Source organism: Chinchilla lanigera, unplaced genomic scaffold (genome assembly GCF_000276665.1).
Source record: "Chinchilla lanigera isolate Chin_1 unplaced genomic scaffold, ChiLan1.0 scaffold00021, whole genome shotgun sequence".
NCBI classification, from domain to species: Eukaryota; Metazoa; Chordata; class Mammalia; order Rodentia; family Chinchillidae; genus Chinchilla; species Chinchilla lanigera.
This window is the reverse complement of record NW_004955422.1, coordinates 23,766,855-23,785,055: the sequence shown is the minus strand read 5'-3', so window position 1 is coordinate 23,785,055 and position 18,201 is coordinate 23,766,855. Positions and strand designations below refer to the sequence as shown.

General features: G+C 38.6%; 1 protein-coding gene across 2 annotated transcripts in view; it reads right to left on the bottom strand.

The window, feature by feature from the left end:
- Window positions 1–14,093: 14,093 nt before the first annotated feature.
- LOC102013622 (zinc finger protein 782-like) overlaps window positions 14,094–18,201 on the bottom strand; it is a 17,313-nt gene continuing 13,205 nt past the window's right edge. For both annotated transcript variants that reach the window (XM_013513988.1, XM_013513989.1), the window contains one exon: window positions 14,094–16,887. In XM_013513988.1, coding sequence (XP_013369442.1) covers window positions 14,915–16,887 — 1,973 coding nt within the window. In that variant the 3' untranslated portion in view covers window positions 14,094–14,914. The remainder of the gene's footprint in view (window positions 16,888–18,201) is intronic.

The following is an 18,201-nucleotide window of genomic DNA, read 5'->3' as shown; positions in this document are numbered from 1 at the left end:
TACATCTGCAATAGGAGAAGATAAGGCTATAGAGAATCAGATAACAGGGCAATTGGTGGTGTTATGTGTCCACTTAGTGCTATAGTCCCTGAGAATCCAAATATCACTCTTGGCTCTTTTTGTATTGCTTGATGATACAAAGCAAGTTTTCATTTTGTAAATCCTTAAAGTTTTATTTCAACATGTTCTTAAAGAAGGTACTTAAAGTCATCTCCATTTCTGCCCCTATGAAGAGACTCTTCTAGGATTGTGATTGGATTTGCTGTTAAGTTCAGGAACAGATAACTACAAACATTGAATTAACCACCCAGGTGACTGAGTGATTCAAGGGAAGACCAGGTGACAAAGTCCCAAGACAGAACACAGACAATAACCACTGTACCAACTTTCCATATAAGATATCAACAAGGCTGGGCTCTTCTCATAAATGTTCCCTTCTTCTTCCTGCTTGGTAGATCACATAAGTCTTTGTCTTTTATTACAACAACTGGAGTTCTCTTGCAAGGATCCTGGAGAATATAATTTTTGTCTGTTGTGTTCATAATGCATCTCAACCATATGAAAAATCCCTTATTAGACACTCAGGAATGTTTGTGGAAAGTACAGTTATCAAAAGGAAATGTGAACATTGTTTGTTGCTGCAAATTATCTTGAAATGACTCATTTATTATGAAAAACTAAATATTTCTGTAAGCTCCCTTCACCAACTTCTGATTTACTTTTGATTTACTGAATTAAAAGTATCATACTTAATAGTAACAAGCAAAAAATACCGTTCAGATCTTTGTTAACCAAGGCACAATTTATTATCAATAAACTTAAGATTCCCAATTTAAATTATGTCTACATATCTGATCAGTGCTTTATTAGCATTATAGAACATTTTCCTTATTTTCTTAATTTGCTTTTCTTCTATACAGATATATTGTGTCAATCCAAGCAATTTTGCTGAGCTGTAATAATGGTGAAATCCTGTTCCCACAGTCAGCCACATGGATAGGCAAAAAGTTCTGGGGATCATCCTTGTAATCCGTTTTAACAGTAATTCCCCACATTTTTACTTCCCAAACCTCCCAACAGTTCAGAGGAGAAATACCAGGTTAATAGTATCCCTTACTTATTGCATGCTGATCAGATCTGCAATCTCCCGAATGAGTGTATGGTGAAGACTAAATAAAAAGAGGCTAATGGAATGATTTCAGGGCTCCAGGAGAATCAAAGCCCTCTCACAGAATTTGAGATTCTCTCAGGGCTAAGACTGTGACCTTCTCTGGGGGGCCCTATTTATTTATCAGAAGAAGGGAGGGGAGTACTCAAGAAGGGTAGAACCACTTAAGAACTTCTCTGAGAAAGGTATTAAGTTAATCCACCCAGGAGTGAGATCCCTGAGGCTACAGTCTTTATCTAGTTAAGGTTGGATCCAAGTGTCCTTGCCTGTGATCTTGTCTTACCCTTTGAGGCTTTCTGGCTTCATCCACCATTACAGGCCTTAGTAGGGATTAGTGACTCACAGAGGTTCACTTACTATTAGTCCACCACCCATCTCTAGAGAAGGAGTCTACATCTTGGACAGATTCACAAGTAAACATGAAAAGCCAATTGGTTAACTTAAGTCTCTGCTCAGGGCTCCTTTGTAGTAGTTTCCATCAGAGAAATACTTTTATTTTGTCAAATTGGAGAATCTGGTGCCTCAGAGAGATATTTGACTCATCTCCTGCCTCCATATGTATCTTTTCTAATACCTATTCTCTCATACTAAAAGTGTCCCTGGAAGCCACCAGAAATAATATATCTTGTCCTTCTACCAGGTCAGTTTGTACTATAATAGGAAAGCAATTTGTTTTCCTACCAGATTGCAGCCTGTAAGTTCCATTCGCCTATTTAACAATTTTAGTGATCTTCAGCGATCATTGTCCTAACCATAGGCTGACTATCCATGATACACAGTTAACAAGCTTAGAAACTAATTGACATGACATCTTGGCAGAATAAATCTAAAAACAATAGTACTTCAGGTTGATTAATTTGACTCAATAGATCTGCCAGGGCTGAACACAGGTTCAGGATGGGGAGTATCAGCACTAATGATGAATATCTCCATCCTCATTTGGTTATTTTGTCACTGCATGTTATATCAAGTGCACAAATTCTTAACAACTTGATAATCCCTCAACTGGCAGAAGTAAAGATGTCACATATTTAAAAATGAAGTACTTTTTGAAAAAAAGGTTCAGATGTAAATCTCAGGCATACCTTCATCACATATCACCAATAAAAATATATCCTCCCTCCAGTTACACTACAACACTTCAAAACAATGTGCCAGTCAGTGAGTCATCACTGAAACCAACTACTGATCACTACCCTTTCCCTCTTTGATGTAACTTACCTGATGTTGGTGATGTGAATCTATACACTTTGAAAGAATAAATAAAATTGACAAGCCCCTACCCAGACTTACCAAGAGAAATCAAGAAAAGACTCACATCAGTGCAATTAGAAATAAAAAAGGTGAAGTCATAAGAAACACTGTGGAAATCCAGAAGATAGTAACTACTTTGAAAAGTATCTTCAAAAAATTAATAAACTTTGAAAAAAATGGACAGATTCCTAGACGCATACAACTACCAAACTAACCCAAGAAAACATGTTTAACAAGCTATGAAATACACACAATAATAAAGAAGCTACCAACTTTTTAAAAGGCCAGCACCTGATGAATTCACTGCTGAATTCTTAAAAAAAAAAAAAAAAAAAAAACTTTAAGGAGGTTATATCATCAATACTCCTCAAGCTCTTAAGAAATTGAAAGCCAGGTGTGGTGGTTTACACCTGTAATCCCAGCACTTGGGAGGCTGAGGCAGGAGGATTGTTGCGAGTTCGAGACCAGCCTGGGCTACAAAGTGAGCTCAAGGCCAGCCTGAACTGCAGAGCGAGACCCTGTCTCAAAAAGACCAAGAAAAGAAAAAAAAAATTGAAAAGGTTAGCATGCTACCAAACTCATTTGCGGAAGCTCATATCACCTGGATCCCCAAACAGATTAAAGACCAACTAAAAAAGAAAATTGCAGGTCAATCTTCTTAATGAACATAGATTCAAAAAAAAAAATTCTGAACAAGATACTAGCAAATAGAAAGCAGCACATTATCAAAAATATCATACATCATCAACAAGTACATTTTATCCCAGAGATGCAAGGATAGTTCAATATACATAAGTCAATAAATGTAACATCATATAAACTAAAGCAAGGTTAAAAAAAATAATAAATGCAGAAAAGACTTTTTACAAAATCTGGTACCCTTTCATCTATACCTGAAAGAAAACAGGTATAGAAGGACCATACCTGAGTATGATAAAAGCTATATATGACAAACAAATAACCAGCATCATACTAAGTGGGTGAAAACTACAAATATTCCTCCTAAAATCAAAAGCAAGACAAGAATGTCCACTGTCACCTCTTCTATTCAACACAGTACTTGAAACATTATAGCCAGAGCAATTAGGCAAGAGAAATAAAAGAGATACATATAGGAAAGAACACAAATTATTATTTGTAGATGACATGACACTCTAAATAGGAGACCCAAAGAACTCCACCAAAAGCCTCTTAGAATCAATAATAAACTTCAGCAATGTACCAGGATACAAGATCAATATACAAAAATCATTCATAATTGCATACACTAACAATGGGAAGAAAATAAATTATGAAAATAATACAATTCACAATAGCTTTAAGAAAAATGAAATACCTAGGAATTAACCTAACCAAAGAAGTGAAAGACTTCTACAAAGAAAACTACAGTACTCTGCAAGGAGATTGAAGAGGACATCAGAAAATAGAAGGGTGTCCCCTGCTCCTGGATAGGCAGAATCAATATTGTCAAAATTGCAATATTCTCAAAACTGTTTTACAGATTCAATGCAGTCCCAATCAAAATACCAATAGCATACTTTTCAGATCTAGAAAAATAATCTGAAATTTCATACAGAACCAGAAGAGAGGCTAGGTGTGGTGGCACATGCCTATACTCCCAGCAGTTGGAGGCTGAGACAAGAGGATCCTTGCAAGTTCAAGACAAGTCTGGGCTATAAAGTGAGCTCAAGGCCACCCTGAACTGCATAGTGAGACCCTGTCTCAAAAAAGACATAAAAAAAGAACAAGAAGAGAACCAGAATAGCAAAAGCAATTTTAGGCAATAAGAGCAAAGCAGGAGGCATAGCAATACCTGACTTCAAGCTATACTACAAAGCAATAGTAATAAAAATGGTATGATACTGGAATAAAAACAGATGGAACAGAATGGAGGATACAGAAACTTCCCCCAGACACATTCAGCTATTTGATTTTTGACAAAGTGGCAAAAAGCAAATATTGGAGGAAAGAGTCTATTCAATATTTGTGGGTACTGGGAATACTAGTTATCTGTGTACAGAAGATTGAAACTGGACCCTTACCTCTCACCATATACTAAATTAAAAGTACAATGGATCAAAGATCTAAACATGAAAACAAACATTAAACCTACTGGAAGATAAAATACATAAAACATTTGAAGATACAGGTGTAGGAAAATATTTTCTAAGCAAAACTGCAATTCCCCAGGAAATAAGAACAAGAATCAACAAATGATATTATATCAGACTAAAAATCTTCTGTACAGCAAAAGAATCAATCAGGAGAGTGAAGAGACAACCTTCAGAATGGGAAAAATTTTTGCCAGCTACTCTTCAGACAGGACTAATACCTAGAATATATAAAGGACTCAAAAAATTTAAACTACCTAAAATTAAAGACCCATTCAAGAAAGGGGCAAGTGCAATGAACAGACACTTCAACAGAAAAAAAAATACAAATGGTCATCAAATATATGAAAATGCTCAACATCTCTTGCCATCAGAGAAATGCTAATTAAAACAACACCAAGATTCCCTCTTACTCCAGAAAAATGAGTCCTTAAGAAATTGAACAATAACAAATGCTGGTGAGGCTGTGGTGAAAAAGAAACCCTCTATTGTTGGTGGAAATGTAAACTAGTACAACTAATATAGAAATCAGTATGAAGATTTCTCAACTGAAATCAGAAATTCCATATGAACCAGTAATCCCCCTGCTAGGTATATTCCCCAAAGAGTTTTAGACATCATACTATGGCAGTACATGCATTCCAACTGTTATGGTTTGCATCTACATATCCTCCCACACTTTCATGCTGTCATGGGATTTTTTTCCAGAGGTGAGTGAACCTAGACTGTGTGATTCTGGGATTAAGGGTGTGTGATTATTAATCAGCTACCAGTTGAAGATAAAAGATGGATTGTGTTTGGCTCCCACAGTTCACAGGAGGTAGAAGAGAAAGACTTATGAGTTAGAAATATTCATGAATGTGACAGATTTTAAGCCCAGTTCTCTCACTGTTCTTGCAACCTGCTAGGAGTGAGTGGTTGGGTCCAGGAGGGTTCTCTGAAGGAAGTGCCCCTGAAATGTAGAGTTAAGGATAAGTAGGAATTACTCACAGTGCTCTGCAAACTTTAAAATGCCTGGGAACCATTTAGAGATCCTTCTACAAAATAGATTCTGATCCATTGAATTATGGTGGTACTTGAGACCCTGTCATTACCCAGGTTGATGTCCATGCTGGAGCCAGACCTGGAACAGCTGAGATGTTTAGGTGGTTATGAGGTAGGAATAAATTGAAAATAAAGGAGTAAGCATTCCTGGTAGAGGGCAGAGCAGAGGTAAACATAAGGCTATAAATGTGCTGGTTGGGAAAAGAGCTGGTGAGTCTATATAATTACTGTTTTACAGCCCCAGATTCTGGCAATGAGAGAGGAACCAAGTGGCCCAAGCATTGTATAACTCTTCAGGCATGATGTTCCAAACACTCATAATGTCCTCTCAAATACTCATAATTGCCATAGACAAGTGTTGTCCCCAAAGTTCCACCTAGTCAGAGGATCACAAGGAACCACACACATCCTTAGCATAACCAGCTATGGATGCCTTTCTTTACCTTCAGTGAGTAGTCCCACATCCACTTGCTTGCTCACCCCAGACACCTGCAAGTCCCTCCTGATATGTGCCTGTTCCTCCTTCTCCACATTCACACCATCCTACATTTTCCCAAAGTCTACCTTATGACTTTGCATGTTCTCTGCACCTCTTCTATCACAGTGCTAGAGCAAACCACTGTGGCCTTCCCTGAAGCCCTGTCCATTTTGCTCATCTTTCCCTACACCCCTGGGCCACCCCTCCATCTCCACATAGCAGGCAGAACAGACCTGGGCATGCCAGACAAGAAGCCAGACCATGACAAGTGTGCCATGCATATGCAGCATCCCCTTGCTTGGCCCTGTCCCCTGGCTCTATGTCATGAACAGCAAAGGTGAGGACAAGATCCTGTGTTGCCTGGACAGACCTTTTTGCCCTTGGCTTGTGTCTGGTATGTTAGTAACTGCTACCCTTTTCACTTTTAAAATTGCTAGAATTAGTACAATAAATTACTTGGTCACAAATGACTTTAGTTCAAACATTTCCAGAACTGCAATTTTAAGAAAATTATATAAGCTTATGAACAGGATGGACAACATGAGCTAAATCTAAATACAACCACGGACAAATAATCTCCATAGTTTTGCAAATGTAACCATTGTGAGTGGACATTACATTTTTGGGGCAAGATGATTCTGTTTGAAAGCCAAATATAAACCATGTTCTGGGAAGGTAGTAATAAAATCTGAATGATATTTGGGATAAATGACCAAACTTTGATTAAATTGTGGTTCCTCTTTTTTTAATGTGGAAGCAAAATTGATATCTTTCCATAAGAGCCCATGATTTTATCAATTTTTTATTTTTATAATTATTTAATTTTTATTAGTGTAACTGTGCAGTACATAATAAGTACTTTCATCATGCACTTAGTATCTGCACATAACACAGATCATTCCTTTTACTTCCCCATCTCTTCCCTTCTCTCCCTCTCCCACCATTTCCTGGTCCCATTTGCAAAAGATCTGCAGTATCTCTCTGTTTCCTATTATGTATCTTTTATGAGAGCATATTCTAACGTAAAGTTCTTGTGATGTCATGTTGTGTTCACATGAATTGCAAAAAATTATTGTTTGACACAAAAGGGCCTTTGATAGTTAAAGAAGACACTGGGCCTCAAGATATAAGTAGATGAAATTGCCATGCCAGGACTACTAGAATAACAGTGCCACTGGGAGGGCAGTGGCCTAGTAACCAGTCATTTGCCTCCTTGGTCCTTCCCTGGAGTCTTGGCTCAGCTGTTCTTGGGTGGGGCCTGAACATCTTTTTTCTCAGTTCCTCTCATCATTCTGATGCACAGCAAATCTGGGGAACAATTGCAATGAACTGTCAGCTGTAGACTTATGGTAAAGAGTCATGTGTCCTCCAATTCAGCATATGGAGAACCTCACGTCTTGTCTCATGACCCCACAGCTTGTAATATGATCTCCTGTGCTCTTCCATCTGAACATTCTGGCCTGCTTCAGTGGCTGTCTACTGCTAGCCGCAGGCCTGTGTTCACAGGCTCCTTTCTTCCAGCTTCATTTGGGTTAAGTCATTGGGGATGCCCAGGACAATAGATGCTAGACTAGTGAGGTCAGGGAGTTAACCTGTTCAATCCTTCCCAATGTTGTTGCCTTGCTGACTCACTCTGTGAGTGTAAGACCATTCAAGGAGAGAGAGAGGCAAGGGCCGTGTAACAGGTACACAGTTTCAGTTTGGGATGATGAAAGTTCCAGGACTTAGGCAGTGTTGTTGCACAATGTGAATATGCTTGTGTATTGCTACTGAATCATGCATTTAAAATAATCTAATATACACTCTCAACAGGAAGGAGGGGGTAGCATCTATGGGTTGCTTACTAATGCTCCTACAGATCCCACAGTACACAGGAAACTCCCCACACTAAACAAACATGCAACTCCAGATATCATTAGCGCCAGGGTAGAGACGTTGCTCTCCCAACATTTCAGCTGAAATGAATTTGTTCCCAGGCCTGAGTCCCAGCTGCTCTGGAGCGCAGCAGCTCTGGTGTGGCTGAAAGCAGCAGCTTAAGAGGGAAGACGAGTCCCACCTGGAACAAGAGGCTGTGAGAGAGGGCCCTGCTCCCGAGCTCTGGAACAGATGCAGAAGAGCCCAGAAAGGAGCAGGGAACCAGATGGGACTGGGTCCTGATTTGCCCCAAGAGAAGCAGTTGGTAATCCGCCAGCCTAGGGAGAGCCAGAGTTGATGATGTCTCCACATCCAGAAGCCATCACAGCCTGTGTAACAGTGAGCAGTGCAGCCCAGCCTGCGGAAGGAGGTGAGCTGTGGTGGAGAGGAGTGGGTGGCTGTCAGGCAGAAAGAGCCACTTTCTTGGCAGTCATTTCTCCAGGGTCTCCAAGGAAGGCATAACCATCCAAAGGAGGACATTTCAGGAAATGTTTTTGAGGCTACTGGTCTACCTCTTGTAATTTTTTTTAACTAATCCACTTGTATTTTAAATGTGCCAGAAGACTTCAAAACTTTAAAAGATTATAGCTAAGTTTCATGTAAGGCTAAGTGGCTGACAGGCATTCTCTCAAGTTCTCCATTTTGTAACCATAACAGGGGAGCAAAGATTATCTGTACCAAAGGGATCCCCTAGTGAGGTACAATGACTGGGAAGAGTTAACCCCCAATGGTTTTTAAAGAACAACTCAATAGAACTGAATTTAAGGCCAATTTAAGTGTTTATTAAAATTGTGTGGAATAGTTATTAGGCACGCAAAATCTGTCCCCCAGTCTTTTAGGTACCTCTTTTTTTATAGTACACTATACATCAAACATCCAGTTTCAAGCTAAGAAAGTCAACACAGGGTCTGAAGAAATCAGCATAGATAATCTACCAAAAACTGAAACGTGGACATTTTTATAACTATTACTTTCACTGTTATAAGGTACTTACTGACTATGCTCCTATATAATACATCCTGAGCTCAAAGGCTATTAACAAGCACACAAACATGCAAACTTCAACAATCCTTGGCAATTAGATTTCCAATCTGTCTGGAAGACCTTCCTAAAATATGCAGTTCCTTTGTATGACAGCACCCCTACAACTCTGCTTTGCTGAGTGCAATGCTATCCAGAAATGGACAATGAGGTATTTTGTTGGGACTGGTTCACAACCACACCAGAGAAACAAGCCAAAAGAACAAATCACGACAAGAGCTACTCCCTATCACATCCCTAGATGTAAGACTTGGAGCTGTATGCCTAGAAATTTCTCTCTTGGTCTCGTAAACAAGGACCCAGTTCAGTAAGCCATACAGACCCCATGAAGACAATTCAAGGAAGATAACAATAGCATGACAAGCACCACTTGGTCAGCCAAAGCCTTGCAGCTAAAAAATGAAAGCTATTGTGAAAAGTAGTAAAAAGATAAAGGAAATTCATTAACTTAATATGCTATAAAATATATAAAATAAATGTTAAACTGTCCTTATTATGTAAAATAACACTTCATTCTGGAGGCTGGGGGTGTATCTCTGGCATAACGTATGCATACCATGTGCAAAAATGTGATTCCTAGCACTAAAAAGCAGTTCATAACAAACTTCATTGTGTGGTATCCCCGACTCCCGCACTTTCCCTAATCATGAAAGGTGCTCAGAGTATTCACTTGCTGCTTGTCCCATGAGTGTAAATCACTGGAGTATGTGCAGGAATGCCACCGAGTCTTCCAGAGACCAATAAGCCATGTGTGGTGATATCAGGTTAATAATATCCCGTAGTTATTGTGGGCTGATCAGATCTGCAATCTCCCAAATGAGTGTATGGTGAAAGCTAAATAAAAAGAGGTAAATGGAATGATTTCAGGGCTCCAGGAGAATCAGTGTCCTCTCACAGAATTCGAGATTCTCTCAGGGCTAAGACCAAGACCTTCTCTGGGTGGCCTATTTATTTTGTTATCACAAGAAGGGAGGGGAGTACTCAAGAAGGGTAGAACCACTCAAAGACTTCTCCAAGTAAAGTATTAAATTAATCCTTAATAAGGATTAAGTTAATATACCCAGGAGTAAGATGTCTGAGGCTATAGTCTTTTTTTTTTTTTTGAGACAGGGTTTCACTATGCAGTTTAGGCTGGCCTTGAGCTCACTTTGTAGCCCAGGCTGGTCTCAGATTTGCAACAATCCTCCTGCCTCAGCCTCCCAAGTGCTGAGATTATAGGTGTGCACCACCACGCCCAGTTATAGTCTTTATCTAGTTGAGATTGGATCCAGATGTCCTTGGCTATGATTTTGTCTTATCCTTTGAGGCTTTCTGGCTTCATCCATTATTACAGATCTTAGTAGGGATTAGTGACTCACAGAGGTTCACTTAGTATGAGTCCACTGCTCACTTCCAGACAAGTGGCCTAACCTTTGGACAGATTCACAAGTAAACATAAAAAACCAGTTGGTTAATTTACATCCTGCTTGGGGCTGCTTCATAGTGGGCTCCATCATGGTGGCATATACCTATAATTGCAGCAGTTGGGAGGCTGAGGCAAGAAAACTGCTAGTTTAAGGGTACTCAGGATGGCAGTGAGTTCCAAAGCAGCCTGAACTACAGAGCAACACCACTTCAAAAACTACCCTCCATCCCTCAAGTGACTTCAATTCCAGGACCCCTGCCCTGTACTAATTACATCAGTGACTTAACTTCTCTAAGCAGAAACTTCCTAAGGCACATAATGAGAGATGAGTATGGGGCTTATATGCTCAAAAGCCTCAGGGACAGTGCAGGTGAAAAAAAAATTTTTTCAAATAATGGTAAGAGGCACTAAGGACTGCATCAAATACAAAAATACAGTCCAGATCTACAGGTGTTAAAATTCAGCTGTTCTGACTTTCTTTTAAAGACTATGCCTAGGGCCAGGGATATAGCTCAGTGGCACAAGCACCAGCCTGGCAAGCATAAGGTCTTGAGTTTGATTCCCAGTACCTAAATAAATAAGTAAATAAATAAATAAATACTATGACTAATCTGATTTTCTGTAATTTGTGACTTCCTGAGATAAAATCTAACATTGCTTTTATTATGTAATATTCTTTGGCTCTGTGATAATACATATTGCAAAATCAAATGGTGTTACTATTTGGTAGTAACTGGAGGTGACACACAGGCTTTGTAACATGCACTGTTCTGGTGCTTATTTTTGCCAACTATTCCAAAGTAAAAAGTATACCTGCATGGTTTCAGTAGAGGCTAATCATGAGGAAACTAACAGAAGGGACTGTTGGACAACTGGTCTCCTTACACATGTTATTGTCAAGCCTGGCTTCATGGTGCCATCCTATATACACCTCCACCTCTGAATTTGGGAGGCTGAGGCAGGAGGAAGCAAGTTCAAGTGCAACCTGGACAACCTAAAAAGACCCTGTCAATCAATCAATTAATCAAAAAAAAAAAAAAAAAAAAAAGGAAAGAAAATGAAAAGGGCTGCGATGTAGCTGAGTGTTACATTTAAAAAAAGTTAATGTCATAGAAAATTAAACTAAGGACAGTGGTCCAATGTAAAAGAGACTAAAGTCATGATAACCAAATTGGTGCTCCTCAACAGAGCATGACTGGATCCTGGATGAAATGGCAATAGAAAAAATTTGACAATGAACTACATGTTAGATAAGTCTATTGTATGACATTAAATATCTTGGGTATTCTTGACATACAAAACTCAGTGTCAAGTGGTTTGCAAAGATGGTGCACATTGTGCAAATTAAGGTTACAAAAGAGTAACTGCTCAATTCACAGGAAGCACAAGTGTTCATTTTACTAATAATTCTTAATTTTTAAAAAAGGCCAAGTAAAATTATTGAGTATTCAAACTTGCGAATCCTCAATGCCTACTACATAGGTTTTAAATGCCATTAAGTTATGAAACATTTGCAAAACAGAACACATTTACAAAGCTTAAAGAAAAGGTTCATTTAAGCACCTAACAATTCAAGAAAATACAAAAGTACTCAACATTATCAGCAGTCTTCAAAAAGCACCAGTTTTCACTAGCCCTTTTCCAGTGCAATGGAAATGGTGGGAACTACTTGGCCGCTGCCTGGAACAGGCTGTCTGGGATCACTGATGTACCTCCTTTCTTCCTGTGCATCCTTCCAGCCCCAGGACTCAGAAACCTTGTCATCATGCCTGAGTGCTTTTCTTGTGGCTGGTTCCCCCTGGTCCAGTCCTCTACTCTCTCTTCCCGATGTTACAGAATAGCTTTCTAAAGGGGACCCCTGCTTCCACTCTTGCTCCTTCATCCACTGCCCCATGGCCAGAGGGACGGGGCTCAATGCACATCAGACCCTGTTACTTCTCTCATATTGGCTCCCACGCATCCAACCACATCATATCGACCAGCAAGGTCTTCCAAAGTCCCGATCCCCTTGTTACCTTCTATGACTTTCTAGAGGATTTTAAACAAATTTAAGATTCATTTTAATTATTTTCTACAAAATGTAAATGACATGAGAATGGATTTTGGACTTTTATTCAATGACTCATCCCATTCTCTTACCCCAATTTGGAAAAACACTCAACAAAATTGTTAGTGGCATACAGTAAGGATCTCTTCTTAGACTAATGGCTTTTTTCCTGCTCTCTTGTTTAATAGCAAAACTCACAATATGGAAAGAAATGTTGACAGAAATGGCCCCACATCTTCAACAAAGAAATGGCACAGATAAAGGGGGGGAAAAGTGAAAATTACATGCTATAGAGATTAAAGGATAAACTTGAAATATACAAAAGAGTAAGTTTGGATTTAAACTAAAATGCCTCTATAGCTGGACGTGGTGCTGCACAGCTGTAATCCCAGCACTCAGGTGGCTGAGGTGCGAGGATCACCATGAGTACAAGGCCATCCAGGGATGCACAATAAGTTCAAGGACAGCCTCAACTCCACAGTGACACCTTGCCTCAAAAAAATAAAAAGTAATGACTACAGAGATATTTATTAAAATGCTGCTAGATGACTCTAAAAAGAAATACGGACCAAAGCAGTTGCTTCACTGACACTGAAAATGCCAAATATAACATAAAATTATTTCAGTGGAAAAGACCAACAACATGCATGATCAGATGGGTAATTTCAGCAAAGATGGGAACTACTGTGAAATTAAAATGTTAGAAATAACAGTTATAGTAACATAAATGGCTTCAAGTCCCATTAGTGTACTAAACTGCTTAAGAATCACTGATGCTAAAGGGGTGTGTGTGTGTTTGCCTGTATTAGTGATCCTAAATAATACAAAAGTATATTTAAAAAAAAACTTTGGATTCTTTGAGGAGTCATTTTAGCAACAGCTCTTGCAGTATATACATCAGAGGCAGCAGGACAAAGGGAATGTGCTACAGCAGTCTGAACCTTAGATACTCCCTATAAAAGGTTATTAACATACATGTGGCAAATTGTAACTTATGGGAGAACATTATTAAGAGTACTTAATTCTGGGGCTGGGGATTTAGCTCAGCGGCACAGTGCCTGCCTGGCAAGCACAAGGTCGTGAGTTTGATTCCCGGTACTGGAAACAAACAAAACAAAAGAGTACTTAGTTCTACTACACATAGTGAATTCAAAAACACACAGAACCAGGTATTTATCATACCCAGAAGACAGATATAAACAGACAACTCAAGATATTCATTCAATGTTGTAAACTTTGTGCCATGTAGTTTTTGAGTTTTTATTGTAGTGAATATTTGTTAATGTAATAACACTTTCATATTGAATATGAAATGCGTTTTTTAAAAAATTTTAGAAAAAGACGTACTTTTCTCAAATTAATAGAGCCCCCCTTGTATCTCTGAGTGATAAAGTTTAATGATGCATTAAAACTTTCAGACACTGAAAACTAAATTATCAGGTATTTAATGACACATCATTTTTTGTTGCTAAGGGATTTCCTCTACCTGTGTTCAAATATTAGATTCGTTTCCCCATGATCAGACTGATAAGGAGGAGCTGTGGATAGAAAGTGTGAGCCATCAGGATATTGTGGGAAATTTCTCCTGAATGATTTTTCTAATATACAATGAGCTCAGATAGCCAATGAAATTATATTCATAGGTTTTATTAAGGGTGGATGAGTTTATGTCAGTATCAAGTACACTCAAACCCACAGAAGCTCAGCAGAGAACAAGTTTATTTTAGCTATAAGATGGCCCAACCATACACACAGAGTGGGGAGGGGGAATAGTCACTGCAGAGAGTGAACTGTTGGCCCTACTTCCTGGCATCTTAAATGCTTTCACCCTCAGCATATTAACTGGAAGCAATTTCCGCCCCACTCTGATGAGTACCAGAAGAAAACATTGAAAAATTGAGAGATTTATTTAAATGAAACTTCTCTTTAATTGATTCCTACAATCTGTTAGCTATGGGTTAACAATGTGACTCCATTTGGAGCATAGAATGGTTGAGATATTTTGGTTAGGTATAGCAGGGGGCAAAAAGGAAATGGTTATTGATGAGTATTATATAGTCATTATAGGACCTATGGGCCTTAGCCTTACATCAAACTGAGGGCTCTTATGGTAGGATTTGCCTCATTCATTACCTTCATTTCTTGCCTGTTTGGATTTACTGAGGTCTTTAGACTCTATATATTGTATGCTGTATTGAAAAAGTTAACCTTTCTAGGTTTTTCTGACTGTGATTTCTTTGATGAATCAGTTTTGACTGGTTGCACAAAACTGTCACATTTGTATTACTTTCTCAGAGCTTTTCTGCTGCACTGGTTTTTGGAGGTTTAAATTCACTAAACATTGTGTTCATCAACTTTAAAGTGTTTCTTTGCTGGGCAAGTTCTTTGATATCCAACAACTGCACTTAACATGGGCTGAAAAAATTGCACATATTGCCCATACTTTTTACACTCATGTATTTAATCTCTTGTGAGTCTTCTCATGCCTTCGAAGGGTTGAACTCCGACTAAAATTTTTGTCACATTTGTCACATTTGTAAGGTTTCTCCCCTGTGTGAGTTCTCTGATGTACTCTGAGGCTGGATTTCTGACCAAAAGTTTTTCCACACCAAATACAATTATAAGGCTTCTCCCCAGTATGAGTTCGCTCATGTCCTCTGAGACTAGATATCTGACTGAAAGATTTTCCACACTGATTACAATTATAGGGCTTCTCCCCAGTGTGAATTCGCTGATGCCTTGTGAAACTTAACTTCTCACTAAAAGCTTTTCCACATTTGTAACATTCATAGGGCTTTTCTCCTGTGTGAGTTCTCTGGTGTCCTTTAAGACTAGATATCTGAATAAAAGCTTCCCCACACTGATTACAATTATAGGGCTTCTCGCCTGTGTGAATTCGCTGATGATTTCTGAGAACTGACTTCTCACTGAAAGCTTTTCCACACTCATGACATTCATAGGGCTTTTCCCCTGTGTGAGTTCTCTGATGTCCTCTAAGATTTGATTTCTGCCTGAAAGTTTTGCCACACACATCACATTTATAAGGTTTCTCTCCAGTATGAGTTCTGTGATGTACTCTGAGGTTTGACTTTCGACTAAAAACTTCCCCACAATGATTACACTTATAGGGTTTCTCCCCAGTATGAATTCTATGATGTCCTCTAAGTTGTGATATCTGAACAAAAGCTATTCCACATTGTTTACATCTGTATGGTTTCTCCCCTGTATGTGTTCTACAGTGCTGTATTAGGTCTGACGTCAATTTGAAAGCTTTCCCACATTCATCACACTTAAATGGCCTTTCCCCTGTGTGAGTTTTCGCATGATTCCTCAGCCCTGACATACGGCTGTAGGATTTTCCACATTCGTTACATTTAAAAGGTTTCTCCCCTGTGTGCATTCTCTGATGTATTATGAGGATTGACTTATATTTGAAAGGTTTCCCACATTCATTACACACAAAGGGTTTCTCTCCAGTGTGAGTCCTGTGATGCTGTTTTAGATGTGAATTCTCACTGAAAGTTTTTCCACATGCATGACATTCATAAGGTTTCTCTCCAGTGTGGCTTTTCTGAGGCTGGCTTGGACATGCATTCTTAGAGAAGGATTTTCCACATTCATTTGACTCAGAGGGTTTCATCTTTATGTGAGTTCTGTGATGTACATTCAAAGTTGATGTGTCTATCTCTGTATATTTGTTATCTATTGGGTGAGTTATCTGAGATACTAGAACTGAATTATGGTTGAAATTCTTTCCATGTTCACAGTACTTTCTCTCAAAATCAATTTTCTGTTCTTCTCTAATACATGATTTTTGGCTAACAGGTTTTCCTCCTGGGTTACTTTTGTGAGTAGTCCTATTGAAAGCATTCTCATTTCCATTTAATTCAAAATAACCTTTATTTTCTCCTTTGTTCCCTCCATGACTCTTCTGAGAAACAGTAAAGATTGATTTCTCACAGGTACTCTGAGATGCAGCAATAGTAGCCTTTTCAGGCAAAGCTATTTCACTTTTATTATGTTTAAAAGCTTGTCCCAAATTCTGAATTGTTGGATATTGAACAGTTTCCACCTTATGACTAAGGGCTTTTGTAGTTTTACTGTGAAGAAAAGACTTCTCTCCAGAATTACTTCTGCAATCCTTAATGCTGAGGAGCCATTTCTCAGTGAAAGTAAGGTCACCAGCCTTCTCCCTCGAACCGTGCAAATGTGAAGCCAATGGACTGAGACCCCAGCTCTTTGGTCCTGCAGGGTCACACTGATGAGGCCAGACTGTTGCAGGTAAAAGATTTCTGTGCGAATTACACATTTTTGCAGAAGTTTCTTGCTCTGCAGACAATGATTTGTTGGTGAAGAACACTTGCCACAAATGTTTTCCTTGGTTTTCCAGGCTCTTCTCTAAGAGTTCATCAGGTTGACAGTCTTCTAAAAATGAGAAAAGTAAAGATAATGTATTATACTTAACACAGCTCTTAGAAATGGGACTTACAAGACATGACTGAATTAAAGGATGTTTAAATTTTTTTTAAATTACATTAAAAATGCACTGCCATTAATCTCCCTCAAAATACTTTTCCTTGTTTCAAATATAGATATCCCTTTGCTGTTCCATCTTTCTGTAGCAGTTCTGGAAATCTTCATTCATGAGTGTCTTCCTGAGATGTGATTAAAAAACAAAATGCAGTGAATGGTGCAGCTCAGTGCCTTCCATTGGAAAGGCAGGCTTCTGAAAACGTTTAGAAGGAGCAGGCATGGTGGCACACACCTGTAATCCCAGCACTTGGAGGCTGAGGAAGGAAGATCTCACCATGAGTTCAAGGCCAGCCTGAACTACACAGTGAGACCCTGTCTCAAAAAAAAAAAAAAAGAAAGATGTTAACCTTTGACCAATCAATTCCATCCTGAGTCATTTAAGGAAATAAAAACATTAGGATGTATCCTCAACCACCTGATGCACTGGATCTGGACTGGGTGACTTCTCACTTTTCTGTAAAGTCAAAATGAGCATAAAAGGTAAAGGTTTCAAACAAACATGGCAATAAAAGACTCATAAGAGAGGACTTCCAAAAGTGCTTCAGAAAGTGGCAAGAGGTTTCTCTTATATGGAAATATAATATACAAATAAAGTGCACAATTAAAGAGAAACCGGAAGTAGGGAGAAATTAAAATACTTCCCCAAAGTATGTATTCCATTATGTTAAAAACATTGCAATTTATATGCTAATTTGTTTCATTTATACTAATAGTTCATCTTACTTCACTGAAAAGAAAGTTGGTGTTATTATCTTTTTAAAAAATGTTTATTGAAAAGCAACTATATTTCCATTTCATGGAAACAAAGGGAAACAAAACATCGTCAGTTACAAGAGTATTTGTTTATGAAAATGTTTTATTTTCTCATAAAATTAAAAAAAGCAAAAATGACAAGAACAATGGGATAACTGAGGGAGTATTTTCAGAAGGATTAATGGCAATGTGCCTTTATTGTAATACACTTCTTTTAATAAAACACCATATATGTCAATCACACCTCACATGTCCCATTTATAAAAACTGTGTTAAATAGCAGAAAGTATTTTAAACTTTTTTTCATTTTTAGAAATCTGCCAACCTGTTAAACTCTCAGAACAACACAAAGGATATAAAGGGGGGCTGGGGATTTAGCTCAGCGGCAAAAGCGCCTGCCTGGCAAGCGCAAGGTCGTGAGTTTGGTTCCCGGTACTGGAGAAAAACCAAAAA